This window comes from Silurus meridionalis, chromosome 27, assembly GCF_014805685.1.
Source record: "Silurus meridionalis isolate SWU-2019-XX chromosome 27, ASM1480568v1, whole genome shotgun sequence".
In the NCBI taxonomy this organism is placed as follows: domain Eukaryota; kingdom Metazoa; phylum Chordata; class Actinopteri; order Siluriformes; family Siluridae; genus Silurus; species Silurus meridionalis.
The window spans coordinates 14,950,420-14,973,899 of NC_060910.1; the positions used below are offsets into that span (position 1 = coordinate 14,950,420).

The 23,480-nt window shown below is 38.8% G+C and overlaps 2 protein-coding genes across 2 annotated transcripts; one reads left to right on the forward strand and one right to left on the reverse strand.

Moving 5' to 3' along the window:
* Positions 1-249: 249 nt before the first annotated feature.
* On the reverse strand, positions 250-14,620 carry usp39 (ubiquitin specific peptidase 39). Its single transcript, XM_046841566.1, has 13 exons — positions 14,430-14,620; positions 12,695-12,776; positions 12,513-12,607; positions 11,621-11,757; positions 11,276-11,428; positions 5,113-5,338; positions 4,907-4,981; positions 4,676-4,743; positions 3,970-4,158; positions 986-1,128; positions 721-856; positions 554-640; positions 250-473 (listed from the first exon to the last, which is right to left on the reverse strand). Exons 1-13 carry the CDS (start codon positions 14,476-14,478, stop codon positions 420-422), a joined length of 1,494 nt encoding a protein of 497 aa, XP_046697522.1. The 5' UTR covers positions 14,479-14,620; the 3' UTR covers positions 250-419.
* A 148-nt stretch (positions 14,621-14,768) lies between these two features.
* c27h2orf68 (chromosome 27 C2orf68 homolog) lies at positions 14,769-21,092 on the forward strand. Its single transcript, XM_046841568.1, has 4 exons — positions 14,769-15,200; positions 15,890-16,005; positions 18,783-18,928; positions 20,122-21,092. Exons 1-4 carry the CDS (start codon positions 15,091-15,093, stop codon positions 20,242-20,244), a joined length of 495 nt encoding a protein of 164 aa, XP_046697524.1. The 5' UTR covers positions 14,769-15,090; the 3' UTR covers positions 20,245-21,092.
* The last annotated feature ends 2,388 nt before the right edge of the window (positions 21,093-23,480 follow it).

Genomic DNA, 23,480 nt, shown 5'->3' on the forward strand with positions numbered 1-23,480 from the left:
TTGATTTGCTCAACAGAAGCACATGTGTGTGGAAACACCTGGTAAATGATAAACTGCTTCAGATGGCTGTAGGAGGTGGTGAATTTCATTCAGTGTAGAGTTCATTTCTTGCGAAACCCATTTTTGTTCTTTATTTGTGTATTCTGTTGTGATATTGGGAATTATTTGCACAATTACGCGTCACCGATTAGAAATCCTTTTTTTTCTTAATATAGTCACTGGAATAGAAATAGTCATACACTTCACATGTATTATTAAAATGTTTAATGAACAAAAGAAACAAACCTGCAGAGCACTCACAAAGAAATACACATTTAATTGGCGCAAGAATGAATATTTATATTACTGAAGACTGAGGTGAAAATCTGGTCCAGTTTTGCTTTGTCATAATGTCATCATGGGTTTTTGAGGGTCGATCATCACGCTCCTGTATGGCTGTTTCCCTCATCGTCTGTTTCTCGTCTCTTCCAGATCTGAAACGCAGAACCATTTAAAGTCTTTCAAACTCTCAATGCACTAGCGATGTTTCGTATATATCTCTGATGACACTGACCTGAATGTATGCTTCTGACAGTGTGATCATCTGAGGCAGGATATCCGTCACCTGCAGGTCTTGGAGCTCGTACCACTTCCCTGTGCCCTGTGAGTGTTCAGAGTTCAGACAAACACATCCTACATTCAAAATGCTTGAACATGATCGGATGGTTTCGAAGCACTCACATGATGTAGAACATGAATCCTGTATGCTCCCTCTGTCGGCTTCCCATCATGCACTACGTTGGCTACTAAGTCATAGGTTGTGTTCCTCTCAGTGGACTGGGCTTCTTCCGTTAGATATTCACGCAGGTCGACGTTACTAACGAGTATAAAAATACAGGAATAAGAACTCAAATGATAAGCAACTCAATGACAAACATTTCAACCCACAAATTCTAAATCTTAGAGCTCTTTTTGAATGTTTATAGGAAAAAAAAAAAGTACTCACGTGATCGGGAAATTGACGATTGTGGGATTCTTCTCGACGAAAAAGTTATTCTTTGTGAATCGCTTGATGTAGAAGATAAGGTATGGAGGAAGGCGGATTAACTGGAACCTTTTAAGGAAGTTTTCTTTGTATGTTTTGTACTCCTGTGACGGGGGAAAAAAAAACAAGCAATTTTCATAACCGAGATTATAACATGTTCAGGTAGGTGTGAAGAAATGCCCATTCATTTCAATTGTTTATCAATTTACAAAACCCTTTGGGTCCACCTGCACACCCTGTACACATGCACAAAGTCAGGGGTTTTTGTAGGAACAGAGTCAGGTGTCTGATTAACCAATTATACAAAGCAGGTGCTAATCAATTTTATAAGTGGGTTGAAACACAAAGAAACAGCAATGTTGAGGAGCGTAGATGCAGTGATCAGCCAAGGAAACTTAATCCAGCAGATGATCATGCTTACTTCCCTTCAACATCAAAGATGTCCAGCAATGTCATCAGCAAAGAACTGGCGAAAACCAGTGGGACATCGTACACCTATTTCCTGTTGGGAGATGTGTGGCCAAGGGTCTTCATGGAAGGATTGCAGGCAAAAAGCCAAACCTCCAACATGGAAACAAGGCTAAGAGACTTAACTATATGCAAAACCATAGGAACTGGGTGCAGAAAATGGCAGCAAGTGCTCTGGACTGAGGAGTCAAAATCTATAATATTTGGTTGTAGCAGGAGGCAATTTGTTTGCTGAAGGGCTTGAAAACGATACAATCATGAGTGTCTGTGGGCAACAGTGAAGCATGGTGGTGGTTCCCTGCAAGATTAGGGTTGCATTTCTACAACGGATTTGGAGATTTAGTCAGGATTAATGATGTACTCAATGCTGAGAGATACAGCTAGATCCTTTTTAATCATGCAATACCATCAGGGAGGTGGCTGATTGGCAGCAAATTTATTCTGGAGCATGAAGAATGGTCTTCAGAGTAGAGAACAACAATATTAGTTTATCTCTGGTGGGGAAGCCAGTGGCGACTGTGGCAAGGAAAACCTCCCTGAGTAATAGTTTTGACTCCCACATAGTCCTGATCTGTCTGGGATTCTACAGTATTGTTCAAAATAATAGCAGTACAATCTGACTAAGCAGAATAATCCAGGTTTTTAGTATATTTTTTATTGCTACGTGGCAAACAAGTTACCAGTTGGTGCAGTAGATTCTCAGAAAACAAACAAGACCCAGCCTTCATGATATGCACGCTCTTAAGGCTGTGCAATTGGGCAATTATTTGAAAGGGGTGTGTTCAAAAAAATAGCAGTGTATGCCGTTGACTGTACAAACTCAAAACTATTTTGTACAAAGATTTTTGTTTCTAGGATTTAGCAATCCTGTGAATCACTAAACTAATATTTAGTTGTATGACCACAGTTTTTTAAAACTGCTTCACATCTGTGTGGCATGGAGTCAACCAACTTGTGGCACCTCTCAGCTGTTATTCCACTCCATGATTCTTTAACAACATTCCACAATTCATTTACATTTTTTGGTTTTGCTTCAGAAACAGCATTTTTGATATCACCCCACAAGTTCTCGATTGGATTAAGGTCCGGGGATTGGGCTAGCCACTCCATAACATTAATTTTGTTGGTTTGGAACCAAGACTTTGCTCGTTTACTAGTGTGTTTGGGGTCATTGTCTTGTTGAAACAACCATTTCAAGGGCATGTCCTCTTCAGCATAAGGCAACATGACCTCTTCAAGTATTTTGACATATGCAAACTGATCCATGATCCCTGGTATGCGATAAATAGGCCCAACACCATAGTAGGAGAAACATGCCCATATCATGATGCTTGCACCACCATGCTTCACTGTCTTCACTGTGTACTGTGGCTTGAATTCAGAGTTTGGGGGTCGTCTCACAAACTGTCTGTGGCCCTTGGACCCAAAAAGAACACTTTTACTCTCATCAGTTCACAAAATGTTCCTCCATTTCTCTTTAGGCCAGTTGATGTGTTCTTTGGCAAATTGTAACCTCTTCTGCACATGCCTTTTTTTTTTTTTAACAGAGGGACTTTGCTGGGGATTCTTGAAAATAGATTAGCTTCACACAGACGTCTTCTAACTGTCACAGTACTTACAGGTAACTCCAGACTGTCTTTGATCATCCTGGAGCTGATCATTGGCTGAGCCTTTTGATGGTTGTCTTCCGTTTTCTTCCACGTCTCTCTGGTTTTGCTCTCCATTTTAAAGCATTGGAGATCATTTTAGCTGAACAGCCTATAATTTTTTTCCCCTCTCCAATCAACTTTTTAATCAAAGTCCGCTGTTCTTCTGAACAATGTCTTGAACGACCCATTTTCCTCAGGCTTTCAAATGCATGTTCAACAAGTGCTGGCTTCATCCTTAAATAGGGGCCACCTGATTCACACCTGTTTTTTCACAAAATTGATGTCCTCAGTGATTGAATGCCACACTGCTATTTTTTTTTAACACACCCCTTTCAACTAATTGCCCAATTGCACAGCCTTAAGAGCGTGCATATCATGAATGCCGGGTCTTGTTTGTTTTCTGAGAATCTACTGCACCTACTAGTAACTTGTTTGCCACGTAGCAATAAAAAATATACTAAAAACCTGGATTATTCTGCTTAGTCACATTGTACTGCTTTTATTTTGAACAATACTGTATAAAGAGATGGGAAGATTTGAGGGAGCCTACATCCAAAGAAGATCTGTGGTTCATTCTCCAAGATGTTTGGAACAACCTACCTGCTGAGTTCCTTTGGAAACTGGTGAGTCACATCAGTCAGCGGGTCAAACAGATTGATTTGACTTGGAATAAAAAAACTATTAACACTCTTGTTTGAAAGCAATGTCTTGAGAGCATCGTTTCACACCTGCCTTAAATCTTCACACAGTTCTGTGCATTATAATATTTACTCATTTACAAACTAGTGAAAAGAAAACACCGTCTCATTCTGCTCTTATAGCCAGTACCTTTTCAGTGATGCCGTTGAACTTCGCCAGAATGTTGAAGAGAGGAACCTGAGGGATGATCAGTTGCTCTTTCTCGTCCTTGTACAGCGGTGCTGTAGGCAAGTCAAGGGTGAGGTACAGAAACGTGGACTCCAGCATCTCCTCCTGATATTCCTCCTTCTGCAGCAGTGCTTCTTTTTCCTCTGCAGGCTGTTATGAAGAGAAACACTTTTTCGCTGAACCTTGTATGCCAGCACTCGATTTGAAAGTTAGCAGTGAAACCGGAACATTACTAATGAGTAAAATGAAACCTCACAAATAAAATGAAAATCTAAATATCAACTGTATTTGAATTATATGAATATGAATTAATTAATTGTGGCAGTATATAAATTAAATTTGTAATTATTTTATTTAGTACAGCGGTATATGGCTTTTCTGTAAATGCATTAAAAATACATTTTGGATTTATCCATCTTTCAGCATTTAATCTCAAATGAAATCTAATCTTGCAGTATGCAACAAAAAAAACCTGTTCCGACCCTCGGTGTAGGAACCGATCACTGTATAAAAACTGCCTGTAAACAGCCTGAAATCTGTAGCTGTTCCTGAATCCTAACACATTACAACTGTGATGCTGTGCTCTAAATAAAACACAAAACATTTGAACCCATGAAGCCATTTATTTACGACCCTGTTACTCAGAAACCACTCAAGTGTAACTCACCAAATCAGGGTGAGGGAGTTTCTTTGAAAAGATCCGCATGGACCCCTGGAAGACTTTTGTTAGAATAGCTAGAAAGTGTCAAAAAGTAGGAACGGTATATTCAGCAAAATCAAGCAAAAAAAAAAATGCTGAATTGCATAAAACGATCAACAAAAACATCTGCATTATATACAAAAAATATATTGTAGTTTGTGATGTTTTTTTTGTGTTTAATTCTGTCTCAGTGCTCACATGGCTTCTTCTTGGTTCCACCCAGAGCTCCATGCAGTGCATTTAGAAACCAAGAAAGAAAGTCCACAGCATCCCCTACAGGACAAATAGAGCATAACAAATACCTCATAATCTTCCTTTTTGACTCTTAATTTCCATGTGAACAGAAAGAGCTAGTGAAAAGCTGAATCAGATTCTCCTCATGCCGTCACACTGCAGTCTCGTACCTTGCTTGGTGATCTGGAAAGTCTTCTTACTGCAAAGCACTACAGCCTGCAGCATTTCATGTGGTGAGACATGGGCTTTAAAGTTGCGTGGGTTCCAGAGCTTACGCATGAGCTCCCCGAAGCGCTGCACCAGCAGGAACATGATGTCGCCCGGAGGCCGCCGGATCCCACGGTAGTTCTCCTCCTCCAAGAAGTAATTGCGGAGAGGAGGCACGTTGCACAGAGCCTTTAGGAAAATGAAGGGGTAAAGGAAAATGTATTTAATAATAATAATAATAAAAAAAAAAAAAAAAAACACTACACTGGTTTATATAAACCATCATGTTTAAAAGAATTAAGTCCTCACGTACAATATCAAATATCACCTGCGAAAGTGTAAATGTGGAAAAAGCCCGGTAAAAAGATTGAAATAAAATGTAGAGGTGAAAGGTGCTTATGTACAGTGTGATAATCAGAGTAAATTTAATACAAATAATAAAGTGGGTCATGAGGAAATTAAAAATTAAGTTAAAAATGTATGAATTAAATAATAGTAATTAGAAAGTCAATCTAAATGGAAACTGGGTAATGGTGAAGGACCATCGTAACCCTCTGGGTCCATTTAAGATGCTCAGCTTTTTCATCTTGCAGGAAAAAAGTTCTCGTCCTTCCTGTTTTAGAAATTGGTGGAACCACTAAAAAAATCATTTACGATGAATGGGGGAAGTATTTTCACCAACATCACCAGCAACTAATCATTTATGATGAATGGGGGTAAATTAAAAAAGCCCTAGAAAAATAGATGTACATGAGTAGTTACAATTATTTGTTGTTTCCCCTGTGATCATAGTTCTGAATGGACACTGATGTTTTCCTCTCTTCCCCACAGAAGATTACAGGAATGGTAGCAGCTTAGTGGCATTGGCATTAAGGCATTAAACTTTGGATCTGAAAGTCACAAGTTCAAATTCCAGCCACACCAAGCTGCCACTCCTGGGCCCCTGAGCAAGGCCCTTAACCCCCATATCTGCTCAGGGCATCAGGGGAGAATGGCATCTGTTTAATTGTGTAAATGTAACCATTATTTTGATTGGACAAACATGAATGATTTTGCAAGCAGGTGTGTATCCCTATTTTAAAATCAACAAACAATAAATGGCTTGAAATGTTGCGGTTAACATGGGACTGCACTTCATCCTGCAACATCTGTACAAAGGATCCGGTTCGTGGACTTCAGTTCGGCCTTTAACACCATTATCCCGAATCTCCTCCAGGCCAAACTAACCCAGCTCTCTGTTCCTTTCTCTACCTGTCAGTGGATCATCAGCTTTCTGACAGACTTTTCTGGCAACAGCTAGAGAGACTGGAACAGCCGTACTATCAGCACTGGTGCCCCCCAGGGATGTGTTCTCTCCCCGCTGCTCTTCTTCCTGTACACCAATGACTGCATCTCTACAGACCCCTCTGTCAAGCTCCTGACGTTTGCAGAGGACACTACAGTCATCGGCCTCATTACCAACGGTGTTAAATCTGCATTTAGAAGCGAGGTTCAGCAGCTGGATGTCTGGTGCAGTCATAACAACCTGGAGCTTTATACATTAAAAACAGTGGAGATGATTTTGGATTTCAGGAGAAACCCCCCTGCACTCCCCCCACTCACCATCATGAACAGCACTGTGGCAGCAGTGGAGTCATTCAGGTTCCTGTGCACCACCATCTCTCAGGGCCTGAAGTGGGACAATCACATCGACTCTATTGTTAAAAAGGCTTTCGCCAGCTGAGGAAGTTCAACCTGCCACAGGAGCTGCTCAAACAGTTCTACTCAGCCATCATGGAGTCTGTCCTGTGACCTTCAATAACTGCCTGCTCTCGGCTCAGCAACACAATCAGACATCAGAAGACTACCGAGGACGGTTTGAACGGCTGAAAGGATTATTGGTGCTTCTCTGCCCAATCTACAGTAACTGTACACATCCAGAGAGAGAAACGGAGTTTAGAAAAACACCCTTTTGCCGTCTGGCCGACGCTACAGAGCACCAACACAGCAGACACAGGAAAAGTTTCTTCACTCAGGCAGTCAAACTCAAACACTTCAAACGCTCTGCCCATCGTGCAAAAAAAATAAATTACACGCACAATACCACTTTTATTCATCTAAATCTGTACGTTTTTGTGCAATAATACACTTACCACTAATACTAATACTAATACCACTAATTATTATTTATAGACCCCCAGGGCCCTACTCTGATTTTCTGATAGAATTTGCAGATTTAATTACAAATTTAGCTACTTCTTTAGACAAAGCATTAATTGTTGGTGACTTTAATATTCATTTTGATAATCAGGAAGACTCCTTAAGAGCAGCAGTTGTGTCCATTCTAGATTCAGTTGGAATTAATCAGAATGTTATAGGACCCACTCATAGTGGTGAACACACTCTCGATTTGTTGTTAACATTTGGATTAAAAATAAAAAACTTAGTCATAATTCCACAGTCTGAAGCTACTTCAGACCATTATCTAATCTCGTTTAAAATTTGCCTAAGTCATTGCATTTCTACCTCACCACGTTACCGTGTTAAGCGTAATTTCACGTCAGCTACAGCAGCGCGTTTTATTAATAATCTTCCCGAAATTACGATATTAGATAGATCTCCGTCAGACCCCGCAGAGCTCGACTGGGCCACTGAACATCTAGAAACAACGTTACGTTACACTCTAGATGATGTAGCTCCTTAAGACCAAAATGATCAGGGAGAAAAAATTAGCACAGTGGTATAATGATCATACGCGCACCTTAAAACAGACCACTCGAAAACTAGAACGTAAATGGCGTCAAACAAAATTAACAGTATTTCAAATAGCATGGATGGAGAGCCTCTTAAATTATAGAAAATCTCTTAGTGCTGCTAGATCAGCATATTTCTCCACCCTCATAGAAAATAACAAGCATAATCCTAGATTTTTATTCAGCACGGTAGCAAAATTAACAGGAATAAAAGCACTGCACTAACATGCACACCATCAATAGGTAGTAATGATTTCATGAACTTTTTTAATAATAAAATTGAAAACATCAGGCAAGAAATCCAGACGGTTAATATAAATCCAAATTATTTTGCAAGTAACCCTGTAGACAGCAGTGTCACTATAGCAGACAATCAACTACAAAGCTTCACTCCTATTCATGAGAATGACTTAATTTCATTAATCTCCTCATCAAAATCATCAACCTGCATTCTCGATCCCTTGCCTACAAGTTTCTTTAAACAGATAGCTCCAGAGGTAATCAAACCTGTTTTAAAAATAATTAACTCTTCCATTAGCACTGGTTATGTACCAAAATCCTTTAAACTGGCAGTTATCCACCCCCTTATTAAGAAACCTGACCTTGACCCATGTCAGTTGTCCAACTACAGACCAATAACAAATCTCCCCTTTATATGCAAAATTTTAGAAAAGGTTGTAGCACAGCAGTTATGCTCACACCTACTTATGAATAACATTTTTGAAATGTATCAGTCAGGATTTCGGCCTCATCATAGCACAGAGACGGTGCTAGTTAAGGTGGTAAATGACCTGTTATTGGCCTCTGATCAGGGTTTTGTCTCCTTACTTGTTTTGCTCGACCTTAGTGCAGCTTTTGACACCATTGATCACACTATACTGCTTGCTAGACTTGAGAACGTTGTAGGAATAAAGGAACAGCTCTCTCTTGGCTCAGGTCTTATTTGACTGATCGCTATCAGTTTGTGGATGTAAATGGTGAGTTCTCCACACTCTATGAGGTAAAGTTTGGTGTTCCTCAAGGATCTGTCTTAGGCCCACTGCTTTTCTCTTTATATATGCTGCCTCTTGGTGAAATTATTCATAAACATAGGATTCGCTTCCATTGCTATGCTGATGACACACAGCTGTATATTTCAGCAAAGCCAGATGAGAGATCAGCTTAACAATGTTGAGAAGTGTGTAAAGGACATTAGACAGTGGATGCTTAATAACTTTCTTCTGCTCAACTCAGATAAGACGGAAGTACTTTTACTAGGACCACATGCAGCTAGAAGTAAACTTTCCGATTACGTAGCATCTCTGGATGGTGTTTCTGTTTCAGCATGTACGGCTGTCAAAGACCTTGGTGTGATTATTGACCCAGTCTTTCCTTTGAGTCTCACGTGAATAATATCACCAGAATCGCCTTCTTTCACCTTAGAAATATTGCTAAAATTAGAAATATGATGTCGTTACAGGATGCAGAAAAACTAGTTCATGCTTTTGTTACTTCTAGATTAGACTACTGTAACGCTTTACTGTCTGGGTGTGCGAGTAAGTGCACAAATAAGCTTCAGTTAGTCCAGAATGCAGCAGCAAGAGTCCTCACTAGATCTAGGAAATACGACCACATCACCCCTGTTTTAATCAGTCTACACTGGCTCCCAATCAAATCTCGCATTGATTATAAAATATTACTACTGACGATAAAGCACTTAACGGTCTCGCACCACAGTATCTGAGTGAACTTCTGTACCAGTATGATCCTCCACGCCTACTTAGATCAAAAGGTGCTGGCTATCTGTTGGTTCCTCAAATAATGAAGACTACAGCAGGGGGCAGATCTTTCTCTTATAAAGCCCCACAGTTATGGGACAGCCTTCCAACCAGTGTTCGGGACTCGGACACAGTCTCAGTGTTCAAGTCGAGGTTGAAAACTTATTTATTTAGTCAAGCCTTTTATCAGTAGATTTTTCTTAGGTAAAGGCTCAGATCTAGAGGGAGCATGGATATAGAGTGTTTGGTGAACTGGTATATTTGTATGCTGTCGTCCCCTCACATTCACACGTTCACTCAGGCTTGTTGACAGTGGTGTGGTGGGTCGTCTCTTATCCCAGAGATCCCTCATGTCTGTGTTACCTTCTGGTTCTCCCTTTTAGTTATGCTGCCATAGCGAGTCTTGCCTGAGTCCAAACTGCACAGTGACATTAACTTTCATACACCAATAGTTACACTTAATAATCCATATCCTTCTCTTCCCGTCACCCCTCTCTCTCTCTCTCTCTCTCTCTCTCTCTCTCTCTCTCTCTCTCTCTCGTTAAACATGCTCCTGAGGTTCCAGTGACCACTGTTCCTGCCCCTCTCCCCTCCGTGGATCTTCACACTTCTGTGCAGCTTGGGACGGTCTCTCATCAACACCTTGGGTGGTTCCATGTAATTCCGGAGTAGAACGGGTGCTTTGAGGACGGATTGGACTGTAGTTGGTGTCAGCGGTCTGCTGCACTGACTCGGGAGTGCAGTTTGCTTCTGATCGTCATCACTGTACCCCACAACATTGTATATCTGCTTCAAATGGACATTCGGTGCAACCCAGATGAGGATGGGTTCCCTCTTGAGTCTGGTTCCTCTCAAGGTTTCTTCCTTATGCCGTCTCTGGGAGTTTTTCCTTGCCACAGTTGCTCATCAGAGACAAACTTACAAAGAACATATTTACGTTTAATCACCACATTATCTGTGTAAAGCTGCTTTGAGACAATGTTCATTTTTAAAAGCGCTATACAAATAAAAATGAATTAAATTGAACTTTCTTTCATAAAAAACGTGCAATAACTTTATACTTTTAGTCTTTTTCATTTATTTAGCTTTTTTTATTTCCATGTGCAACCAAAAGCTTCAGGTCACCAAAACTAATTCTTTCTAAGTGCAAACATACTTGGCAATAAGCTTTGATTCAAACTTTTTCTGTGTATCCCAGCGATGTCAGGATGCTGCAGGTCACAATGCAGAATCAGCCACGATACAGCGCTCCTGGAGCACAGAGGGTTAAGTGCCTTGCTCAGGTGCTGATACTTGGGCCTCAACCTTCTGATCAGTATCCCAGAGCCTTAACTACCATTTTCCACAAAGTAGGTGAATCTTATTCATTCTTTATTACTAACAGTATCTGTGTACAGCTGCATCCACAACACCTATACTGGGCTCCCATTAGGACGAAAACCTCTTTGTGATTTAAGTGACGGTTATGATGTCAAATGAAGTCAATATATTATTAAGATCTTTGATAATGGACTTTGAGATGCTCAGAATGATGTAAATCGTGCAGAATCTCATCTCTCTTGGTCATTTACAGTGAGACATTAATAACAACACTAATGATTTCCATGCAGGTCTGATTAAAGGTTTATCACTCCTACCTGTAAAACCACATTGGCGTAGTCATTGGCCTTGATGTTATTGAGACCCACAATACCCGGCAGGTAGGTGGTGCCATCATAGGCCCTGTACAGCTTCCCCTGCTTATCCAAATGAGCAATGTTCTGTTTGGTGAACGTTGGCTTTAGCACATACTGCAGAGAGAACGTTTGTCAACACGTTAAAAATATCACTTACAAAATAATAATAAACTAAGAGTTGACAGAGTTGGGCTCAGATATGGGTGTCGCTCAGTCCATGTAATAAAGTTTTATATCCACTGAAACTTGAATGTCTTTATTTTCAGAGGGCAGCTGCTACTGCTGCTGCTTTTCCTTATTACTCACGGTGATGTCCTCAAGGGATGAATCGATGATCTCATAATTATCTGGTAGACAGTAGAATTTGAGGGTGTGAAGATTTAAGAAGACGTGATGTGTAAACTGAACACTGTGGGTGTAGGCATGAGACTTCAGTCCTCTCCCTGAAACACAGTCGCAAACACAATCTTTATTAGTAAATAATAACATTTTGGATTCTATGAACTTGGGCCTGAAAACTTGAATTTTCAAGATACACAATTTTCAAGATACACAATATTCCTATTCATTAGTTGTTTTTTTTCTACGCCAGTATGCTGTAGTGATTAAATCTGTGCTTCACCCAGAAAATAACCTTGTCATTTTTTTCCTCCTGTCATCTCATCTCCATTTACAGTGTTGCCTCTGACTTGCTCATAAAGAATCTAAATCATCAACAACCAGATATCAGAAAAGCCACTCTGACAGTGTCTGCTGCTAAAATTGATCAAGAAAGAAAACAAAAATGAAATGGTATCTCAGCAGTTTAAGCATTGGACTATGGACCAGAAGGTCTTTAGTTCAAATCCCAGCACCACCACTTTGCCACTATTGGGCTCTTAACCCTCAATTATGTAAAAAAGGTTAATGTAAGTCACTCTGGATAAGAGCATCTGCCAAATACCATGAAGAATCATAGTTTATATTAACATTAGTTCTCGTCCTACTAATCTCAAGCTCCCACACTTGTGTTTTAGCTCCAGCTGTGAGCTCCAGAACTCGTTACAGCTGATTACTGAGTTCATGGAACTCCTGCAGAGAGATGCTGGAGACTTCTGCGCTCACTAGCGGTGATTATAAGCAGAGTTTATCACTTGCATTTGTTGTAAGAATGGCAGTGACTTTACTGTAGGATTCTGAACACTGTAAAAGCTCTTACCTTGGAAATATTTTCCACAGATGAGACAAGCGTAGACGTTAATGTGCGAGAGAGAGATCGAGCACAGTTTCTCAAAATCAAAATCCAAAACACTCCTGTGAACAGAGAGGGGAAAAGTCTTTGCAGATCATGGGCATCACGGTCAGGCTGGGAAATAACGATTAAACGTTCAACACTCGAACCTGTTGATTGTGTCGAGGTAGGGACAGTGTCGGCTTCTTTTGTCTTCAGTGTCGTGAGAACGAGGCACTTTCGCTCGCACCTCTGACGATCACAACACAGACACAAACAGTCATGGATTTTACTCAACTTCCTTTCAGCCAAGTGTTTACACTGTGCACATTTACACCATATTCATTAAACAACTCGGAAGCACAATAAATACTGCTGATGTGTGTAGCGAATCTGGCGGTGGATTAGTGGTTAAATCATTGGACATTGGATCTGAAAGCTGTTAGTTCAAATCCCAGCCACATTAAGTTACACATTCTGGGACCCCGAGCAGAGCCTTTAACCCCATAACTGCTCAGTTGTATGAACGAGATAAATAGAAGTCGCTCTGGATAAAGTATTCTTGATATCCCTGCTAATGCAGTTACAATGATGTTTAATGATCAAGACAATGACCAGGTTTCATTCATTAAATCAGACGATTTGTGTTTTAGTGTCTCAGCTCCACAGGAAAGTATAATTCTGAGTATATTGAGGACAGAGTCTTGTATTGTTCAGAAAGATGAATGTCACACAGAATCTGTATAAGCTGCATTATTTAAACATGCTACATGTTTATTTAGTTGAGCCGACTGACAGTAGGTTTTTAGGAGATCTGGAGGGGTCATGGATGTTTTGTTTTGTTGAACTGGGATGATGTCATCCCCCTACTTTCACGTGTTCACTCAGGTTTAGTGACGGTGGTGTAGCGGGTCGTCTCTTATCCCAGAGATCCCTGGTGTCTGTGTTACATTCTGGTTCTCCCTGCTGTTGTAATTAGTCTTGCTGCAGTCCCTATTTACACCCTGATTACACTGTACAGTGTCTTTAACGATATGGACACGTAATAATTCATGTTTCTCACTACTTATCTGTCGAGTTAAACATGCTCCTGAGGTACCATTCTGCTTTCCAGAGCCACCTAATCTATTCTGACGTCCTACCTCTTCTGAGACTCTGCTCACCTGAGGATGGTTCCACATGACGGACTAAAGATCCAGAAAGTTACTGAGCAACTCCAGAACCATGAGGATGGATTTGGACTGTAATTAATATCATCAGTTTGGCAGAATGGCTCAGGACTGCAATTCAGTAGAACACTTCTGCATTTAAGCAATGATGGATCTGTAATAAATGGACATTCGGTGCCACCCAGATGTGGACGGATTCCCTTCTAAATCTGGTTCCTCTCCAGGGTTTTTTCCTTAAACCATCTGAGGGAGTTTGTTTCTTTACCATCGTTACCAGTCATTAGGGGTTTAAATGAATGGGCACTAACATATAAATTCATATTTAATAACCGATCTGTAAAGCTGCGTTGGGACAATGTTAAAAGCACTATACAAATAAATCTGAATTTAATTTAAGTATTAAACATTCATTACTTATTTGCTGATTTTCTCTTCACTATTGACATGTTTTTGAAGGCAAATACGTTCGTGTTGCGGTACATCCGGGTACTACACCGTTCATTAGGATATAATCAAATAATCAAATACTTTCTAGATGTACTTTTTGAATTCGTATAAACATAAGAAAATAATAAAACTAATCCATGCGCTGTAACTCGTTACGTTTTTTATTAAACCTGCTGTATAGTCACAGCCTGCATGCTTGTTTGTTAGCATGTTAGCCACGTTTATTTGAATAAAAACCTGAAATTGGCTTATAAATATAGCACAAATTATCACTTATATATGATATTACCTTCCTCTTCTTCATAATCGATATCCCTCTCGCGTTTAAAGTTCGCCATTTTCACTCCCTTTTATCACAACCTAATAAACGCTACAAACTCTGGGGACACTGGATTAGCACCGCCGGATCTTTTTCCCACCCACATTCCGCTACTTCTACTCCATGCGCTCGCATTGGATGATAATATCCAACATTCCGTCCGTGGGTTGGTTTATAAATTTACATCCAGTCCTTTATCCAATGGGTGAGCTCGCTGTTTTGGCCAATCGGGTGATTAGGAGGCGTGCCATGTCGGAAAACGGGTACGGAATAAACGTCGAGAGGGTTCAGTTCGAATGCGCTACGATTTCCCGGCTACTCCAGGAAGGCGAAAAAAAAAAAGAAGATGGACGACAGAACACTTACCTGAGATCTAAATCAATTTAATACTATACAACTTTTATTAGTTAGACCTCTATATAATTATGTATACTATCAAGTCTCTTTGTATTAATATAGTGAATAAATAAATTAATCATTAACTACTGCGATATATTTTGTATTGCTTTGTTTTTTCCTTTGTAAAACTCCGAGTTAGTTTTTCTTGGCCAACACATTAGCTCCACTCACTGAGGATGTACAGGAGTGTTTTGGTCGGTTCGGTTCTTTTTTGTTTGTGACGCTCTGGGATATGGAAGTTTTACAAAATGACGAGGGGGAATCGCATAAATATAAGCCGGGGGGTCGCCTGGACATGACTCATGGTTTCCTTCACCATATCCGGAGAAATCAGATTGCCAGGTAACAGATGAGTGAGTGACGTTAAGTAATAGTGTTAGCTTGCTGGCTAACGTTAGCCTTCTTAAAGAGCTTCATCAGTCTTTTAGTTTCACTGCATCTTTGATTTATATACTTCTATATAATGTTTATATATACTCTTATATACCTGTATATAATATTGTATACTACTATATAATACTATAAACATCCTTATACTTCTATATACTACTATAAACTTCAATATACTTATATATACGAATTAGATATTTTTATATCCGCCTTTTTACCACTGTATACTTCTATTTAATTATAATTACTACTATATAATACTATAATGGTTCTTATTTATACTGTTCTGTATGCTTTATATACATCTATATACCATTATGTACTACTGTATACTCATATATACTAATTTATATGTCTGTATACTTCTATATGTTTATTTACTTCTATTTACAAATAAATACTTCTGTATATAATTATGTATACTACTGCATGTGTGTGTGTATATTTATAGCATGCATACATATGTTTACTGTATACCGCTATATACTGCAGTATTTAAGCTTATATGTGTGAACATATTGCATTCATGCTAATTCATCACTAATTATTTATCACTTATCATTTAATATTCATAAAAAAATCTTTAATCCATGTTTATTGTGTTTTTTTGCCCATCCTGTGATCACTGTGTTATTTTGAAGGGATGATTATGACCGAGAGGTGAAACAGGCCAAAGAGCAGCAGAGGCGCAGACACACGGCAACCCCGCGGAGACCCCGCAGACCGGACCGGGAGGTGTATAATCCCCGCCATCGCAGTAATATCCTTACTTTCATCTACTTCTTCATACACACACACACACACACACTCAGCTGCCACTTTATAACACTACCTGTCATGTGGGTGTACAGACTGTGGCTGTGTGTTTATGTGCCCAGTGCCTTTCACCAGCCATCAGAGGAAAGTGTTTATAACCACAAAACTTTTGCTATAAGCAGCAACACACTTTTCCATCTACAGTATTCTCCATGTTCTTGCCAACAGCGGCCTCAACAAACCCAGTTAGGGGAGATGCCCAATATATGATGGTGGTTTTTGCGGTAATGATATGAATAAAAGAGTAAAATTCAAAGCTTTCAACCACAAACATTAATCGACTTCTGAGCTTTACCAAATACTACATTTTACCAATTAGATAAACAAATATATATACATTTCATTCACACACACAAATCTAGTGAAAATGCAAACTTGCAGATTTCATAATCTTAAAAAAAACTATTAAATGTGTAATAATTACTGTAAAAGTGCATATAATGTTTAAATAGTGCAAAAGTAACAAAGCCAAAATCCATGCTGCAAAACATAAACGCAGTAAATAAACACTAATGTTTCGAGGCGATGTGTGAACATTAACATTGTCACGAACTCTATGATAAATGCTGTATGAGGACAAATACTTCTTATTTTCCACGACTTCAATTGCTATGGAAAGTTTAGCATTTTTCTCAGGTTTCCTTTCCCCCTAATCCCACCTCAGGGAGTTGATCATGCCTTGTTCGATAAACTTATAAAGGACCAACACAGAAATGCAGAATTATATTCATAATGTATATATTTCTGTAAAGCTGCTTTGGGACAAAAATCACTGTACAAATAAAATTGTATTGTATCAGTGTATCACAGACAAGACTTAAACCCAGTCAAATATTTCAGTCAAGCCAATGCTGTATCATGGCTGACCATGTGCACTGACCCCAGCTTCCTAAAATTCTGAGATGTACGAAGAAAGAATTTCACTGTGATGTAATGTAAAAGCATCTTAATCTGTATTAAATATAATGATTTATAGAGAGAGAGTTTTGTTATTCATAGTTTTTATTTATTTAATTTTCTATATTGTCCACACTTTTTGTGTGTATGAATATGACCTGCTCTATACCTGCTATAATACTTTCATTTCCCTGAGAAACAATAATTCAAGTCTCTTGTCTTCTTTTACAGCCTAAATTCTAGTTATCCATGAAAAGGTAACTGTTGCTACCGTTTAGTGAGAACACAGAAGTACTGAAACGATTCCTCAAGTAACTCGAATACAAAAACTAAAGCTGTAAAAGCCAAACTCAGAAACGCTCAGGACAGGTAACACAGAAGTCTCCGCCGAATGAAACACGGAGGAATGGCGAGAAAACGGCGAGAAGATTCAGGCCAAAGAAAACGCTGGAAAGTACATTTCAAAACGAAACATAACGTAACCTGAACTCGGTTATTATATTTTTATTGCAAATTATTTTTATGTATACATTTGTACTTTCATGTTATATGGCATTTAAATGCATTACATTTGTTTCGTTTTCACAGATATTCTTGTGTGCGGTTTCAGCAATAAAAATTGAAATTTTTCCAAAAAAGAAAAGAAAAATCACGTTCATTTAAAAAGACCCGTCTTATTTTCTCTTGTATATTTATTATTGCTCTTTAATAAAGAAAACATTCTTCTTATCCGTTTAACTGATGCAGTAAACAGTAGAATACTCGATTACTAAAATAGCCGATCGCTGTAACCGGAGAACACAAGGCATTTTATTTAAAAGTGACCTTTACGGCTCTGCTGTAGACTGTCAGAGTATCAGCAGTGTCACTTTCTGCCCACAGCAGTGCCACAGGTGAAGGTTCAGGGTTGGTGAAATATCACTACTGCTGCTGGTTAATAGACTTTCTGTTTCTAAATACTGCCTACAAATCTCATGTACTTGTGAGTAAAGATGGTTCTCAGAAGAGCATTTCACAGTGCATCCAAAATAGTACTCTCCTTAATAAAGTAATGTTTCTTCACAATGAGGAATTTCTTTGAAATTAGCACCAGCATGGAGTCAAGTTTATTTCTATAGCGCTTTTCACAACAGACATCATCTCAAAGCAGTTTTTCAGAATTTAAGAGTTAAGGTAAACGGTGTGTATTTATCCCTGATGAGCAGCTGTGGCGAAGAAACGCTCCCTTAAATGTTATGAGGAAGAAACCTTGAGAGGAACCAGACTCAAAAGGGGAACCCATCCTCATTTGGGTGACATCAAGAGTGTGATCATAAACATTTAAACAATACAGAACACTGGAGAGTGAAAACTAACATGAGCACTGGAATGTGTGATTATGAGTAATGATCCTTCTACAGTCTTATACAGTCATTTGAGGTTATGGAACCAGGAGCTACTGAGCAACTCATAAAATAGCTCAAAATTTGTGATCATCACAGATCCAACACCAGCTTCTCCATGCCAGAGCCTTTAAACACTCAAAGAGTGCAATGTCAAAACTCTACATGAAGTGGGATCCAAAAAAAGAATGTTTAAGACTTTTGTACAGTACTGTGTAGTGCTGCGTTTATACTTCGTTTACGCTTCAGGTGCTGAAAAATGGTCATTTATTGGCATGTTGTAACAATCACAGGTTACTGTGGAAGATTTGTTTAGTAACTGCTTCACTTCACAGCGTTCTACAAAAACGATATTTTAAACATAAACGTATTCGTCATAACGTGTTGGAAACAGATTTCTTGGTGAGATTATCAGTAGTATTTTCATGCTGGACTGCAGGTGGCTCAGAGGCTGGGGCGGGTGGAGAGGTGGAGGAGTGGAACGAGAGCGGCTCGAGCACAGAGCAGGAGAACACCGGCACTGAGCTCTTCTGGCTCGACTACCAGGCTGACAATGGGAACGTAACGTCTTTCCTCGTCTATAAGGCAGGTACTCGTAGTCCCGTAGCGTGTTATTAAAATGAAAACACTTTGAATTAAGATTGTATATGTATGATTATCTTTAAAATTCCTTTTTTTTTTTCTTTTCTTTTTTTTATTGCCAGTCAGTCAGTCCATCAATATTTTTTCCCAGATAAAGTAGTAGATTGTAATGCGGTTGCAAAAAAGTAAATAAAACCAGAATGCAATGATTTGCAAATCTCCTAATTCATATCTGATTCACAATAAAGCACCAAATAAAACATAAAATGTTGAAACTGAGAATATATACACCATTAGAAGGAATAACCGAGGTCATTTTGAATTTGATGGATTTACAGGATTCGAACAGTTCTGCGTGTCCGTTTTTTATTCTATAATGTGCCAAATGTTTTTGAACAGAGAAAGGTCTATCCAGTGGTTCAGGGTTAAGCTTTAGATCTATCTGTCACCTTCTGTGGAAAGGAAAAAATGTATATAACCAAAAAAAAAAAGAGAATATATAAAATTTGATAGAAAAAAACAAGGTATTTTAAAATTTGATGGCTGTAACAGCTCTTGAAAAAGGTGGGACGGTGCCATGTATACATCCAGGAACTGAGTAGACGAGTTACTGAAGTTTTGGGACAGGAATGTGGTTCTATATGTGTCTGATACAGGATTCTGTCTGCTCAACAGTTGTGGGTGTCCTTTGTCGTATTTTCTGTTTCATGTTTTTAAACGGCTCCACTGGTGTGATATAATGCTGAATCCAGGTGTAAATGTTGGTAAACCATCCAGATGAGATGTTATTGGTCATAAACTATATTTTGATCATGCAAAATATTGTTATATTGAACATTTTGAATTTGATGGCTGAAAGAGCTGTTACAGGATTCTAACAGTTCTGCGTGTCCTTTATTGTGTTTTTCATTTCATAATGCGTCAAATGTTTTTGAACTGTAAAGGATCTAGTCTGCAGGCAGGCAGTTCAGCACCCGGACTTTTCTACTACGTAGTCATGCTATTGTAATAGATGCAGTTATCGGTGCTTTGCTCAAATATGCAAGGCCTTCCCTGAAAAAGACGTCTTCTGGATGGAAGCATTGATGGAGATGTTCCAAATGTGCAAGCTGTCTATTGCATTCTGTTTTTATTTACATTTTACACAGTGTCCCAACTTTTTTGCAATTTCAATTGTATTTTTCTGAATTGTGCAGGAGGATGAGCCAGAGAGTGTCGTCAAACAAGTGGAGCAGAAGAATGTTCTGGACTCGGCTTTGAGGGCGGCGCTGTTGGCACGCATCAACAGAGAAATGGATAAGCGGCGAGACAAACGCTGAGGGTTGAAAGGAAAGCAATAATGGACGACTTCATATTTACAATAAAGACTGTTGTAATGTGTGAGATACAGACCTGCATGTAACACACACAAACCAACACACACCACTGAGCATGATGGAAACTGATTGGAACTACAGAGCAACAGTGCAGATGTTTATGCAGATGTTTGTTTCTGTGCGCGCACACACACAACAGAGGTGTTGTGAAGAAAAGTGAGGGAAGTTTCACAGTGCAAATGAGCAACTTTTTGGAATAAGATATAGATATAATGTATCATATGTGTTCTCCTGGTGTTAGAAGGGGTTACGCTGAAAAGAAAAAAGCAGAAGGAACGACATTTCAAACTCTGATCACATTTCGTCCATTTACATTTGGAGTTTCACAGATCCGCCCAACTTTTTTTGTACATTTTCCAAGGAATTGTTGCATGAAATATTCTGCAGGTTTGTAGTGTTTAGCCCAGGATTAGACGCAAACGATTTCACAAACTAGTTGATATAGATAGATCAACAGAAACCTGCCACGGTTTTTAAAACCAAAACTGTACGTCACAGAAATAAGATCGTGGTTCAGGTCGAGGTAGAATGAATCGTGAAAGAGGTCATGTTTTACACACATTTCATACACAGGTGTGTTATTAATGTTTATTTATGATGCTTTATGCTGATTTAAGGAGACCTTTTGTCTTCTTGATTTCTTTTCTGCAGGAACGGTCAGTCTAAGGACAACTGTATAGACTTTTTCTTAATGACATTCTCCATCATTCTTCATCAGAATTTCTTTTGGTTGCAGAAAGAGATTTTTATTTTTGTGTCTGTTCTACTACATAAAGCATGCTAAAGAATCACCTCGTCTTGATTCTATTTGTGTCGATTGATGTCTGTTTGTGTCGTGTGTGTGTGTGTGTTAAAGTGTGTGTTTATGATTTTGGCCTCCCAGTGGGTCAGGGTTAAGCTTTAGATTTTAAGTCACCTGCTGTGGAAAGGAAAAAAATTTATATAACAAAAACGAAACTATATAAAATTTTAAGAAAAAAAACAAAACAAGGTCATTTAAAATTTGATGGCTGCAACAGCTCTTGAAAAAGGTGAGACGGTGCCATGTATACATCCAGGAACTGAGGAGACGAGTTACTGAAGTTTTGGGACAGGAATGTTGTCCTATATGTGTCTGATACAGGATTCTGTCAGGATACAGTTGTGGGTGTCCTTTGTTGTATTTTTTGTTTTTAAACGGCTCCACAGGTGTGATATAATGCCGAATCCAGGAGTAAATGTTGGTAAACCATCCAGATGAGATGTTATTGGTCATCATGCAAAATATTGTTATATTGATTTACCTAAAATATACCCAACTTTTATCAGAGTATCTTCCAATCTTGTATGCCATTAAAAATGATCTAATCTAATAATAAACAAAGAAAACCATCATCGTTGATTTGGTGACGCTATCAGTAAAGACTCTTGCTGCCTCCTGATTCCTCTGTTTTTGTCTAATTCACTTCACAAGAGAAAACACAAAGACTGCTGTTTATTGCTGTTTATTTAAACAGAAAGACTTTATTGCTGCTGTAATAGACGTTCCACAGCATTAATACTATAAAGTTGTTTAAAAATTATATAAATCATTTATAAATGTTTATAATGGAAAATTGCTTTAGTGTAAGAAGAACATACCTCATCACATCACATCATTACCATTTCTTTTATCAGAACAGCATGTGGTTTTGCTCCTCACATATAAGACTCGGCATTCTAAGACCATACATTTGGATAGCAAAGACAAAAACAATGTCCAACATCACTACAACATCTCAAATTGAATTACAATCAGGCTGCATGTGAAGGTCATTTGTTGATTAGTTTTTTCTCTTGGGGCTTAAGTTGGCTACATGCTGAGAAGGTCTGTTCCATCTTCCCTATTCCCAGGTCCTCCTGGAGGATCCCCAGACATTTTCATGCCAGTTGAGTCTCTCTTACATTGGTGCCCTGGTCACCACCTGGTCACCACCTGGTCACCACCTGGTCACCACCTGGTCACCACCTGGTCACCACCTGGTCACCACCTGGTCACCTGCAGACTTAAATTGTCTTAAATTTGGTGAGCAATTATGATGTAAATTTGAGGTTTTGGCTGAAGTTTGCAGGTCCTGCTGCAGAGGGCAGCATTTACTAATTACACACTACCCTGTGACTCGTCTTACATTTCCATGTGTTTTTATTCCAATTATATAAGATTAGAGCTGCTGTGGCGACCCCTAATGGGAGAAGCCGAAAGAACTAGGATATAAGATTAGATCTAATATTTAGCAGATGAATCTGAATTCCATGAGCAGGACATGATTCAGTCATGATATATATTGTATTGTTTTCTCATGCAAAAATAGACAAGGACAGTGTAGAGACTCTCTGAGCTCTATTAGCTCATGTGAGTGATTCTCCAGGTGATCTTTGGTCTACAGAGGATTGAAAGCAGTGACATCACAAAGACAGCATGAGTGAACTTGTGTAGGTCTGTATTTCACCGAAAACCATTCAAAAATGAAAACTTCCATTCATTCACAGAGACTATAATAAAAAAGAAAGAGGCTCGTACTTGTCACGTATAAATTTCAGCACAGTGAAAGTCTTTCTTCGCATATCCCAGAGCCTTAACCACTGAACTACCACGTCCCCATTAATGATAATAATAATAATAATGATAATAATAATAATAATAATAATAATAATAATAATAATAATACATTTTTACAACAAAAATCACTGTGCATAATTCTAACCTAGGTATAAAACATCATACATAATATATATATATAATTTATCATTAGCCAGAAAGCTGTAGGAGTGGGATGTAGTTCGTAACGTAGTGCCTCTATGATGACCGTTTGATAAAGAGATGTTTGGCCGGATGTTTGAAACCAGTAACAAGGTTTTTTTTTTTACATTATTTCCCAAATGATGTACTGGTCTGTGATTTTGCTGAGTTTCCCAAATGATGTACTGGTCTTCTTAGCTAACCACACTGAAGGGTTCACTGCAGCTGAAAGATGCAAGGTCAGCAGTTTCCCACAGTTCCAAGGCATTCTGGAACATGCAGTAAATGCACACTGATAACTCAGTCATGTATAGAAACAGGATCAGTGAGAATTTTTAGCAAGCAGGAAGAAAAGTTAGCATGATTCTAAAAAGTTTTAAAAAGAGTTTTAAATGATTTTCTTTCTCCTCTGAAGGTCATG

Excerpts from the sequence above, each read along its gene's own strand:
- usp39 (XM_046841566.1), bottom strand. The coding sequence starts at position 14,478 with ATGGCGAACTTTAAACGCGAGAGGGATATCGATTATGAAGAAGAGGAA. Across the intron at positions 641-720 it reads GGATTCATGTTCTACATCAT|GGCACAGGGAAGTGGTACGA; the intron begins GTGAGTGCTTCG and ends GAACACTCACAG. Across the intron at positions 474-553 it reads TGTCAGAAGCATACATTCAG|ATCTGGAAGAGACGAGAAAC; the intron begins GTCAGTGTCATC and ends TCTGCGTTTCAG.
- c27h2orf68 (XM_046841568.1), top strand. The coding sequence starts at position 15,091 with ATGGAAGTTTTACAAAATGACGAGGGGGAATCGCATAAATATAAGCCG. Across the intron at positions 16,006-18,782 it reads GTATAATCCCCGCCATCGCA|GTGGCTCAGAGGCTGGGGCG; the intron begins GTAATATCCTTA and ends GCTGGACTGCAG. Across the intron at positions 18,929-20,121 it reads CGTCTTTCCTCGTCTATAAG|GAGGATGAGCCAGAGAGTGT; the intron begins GCAGGTACTCGT and ends TGAATTGTGCAG.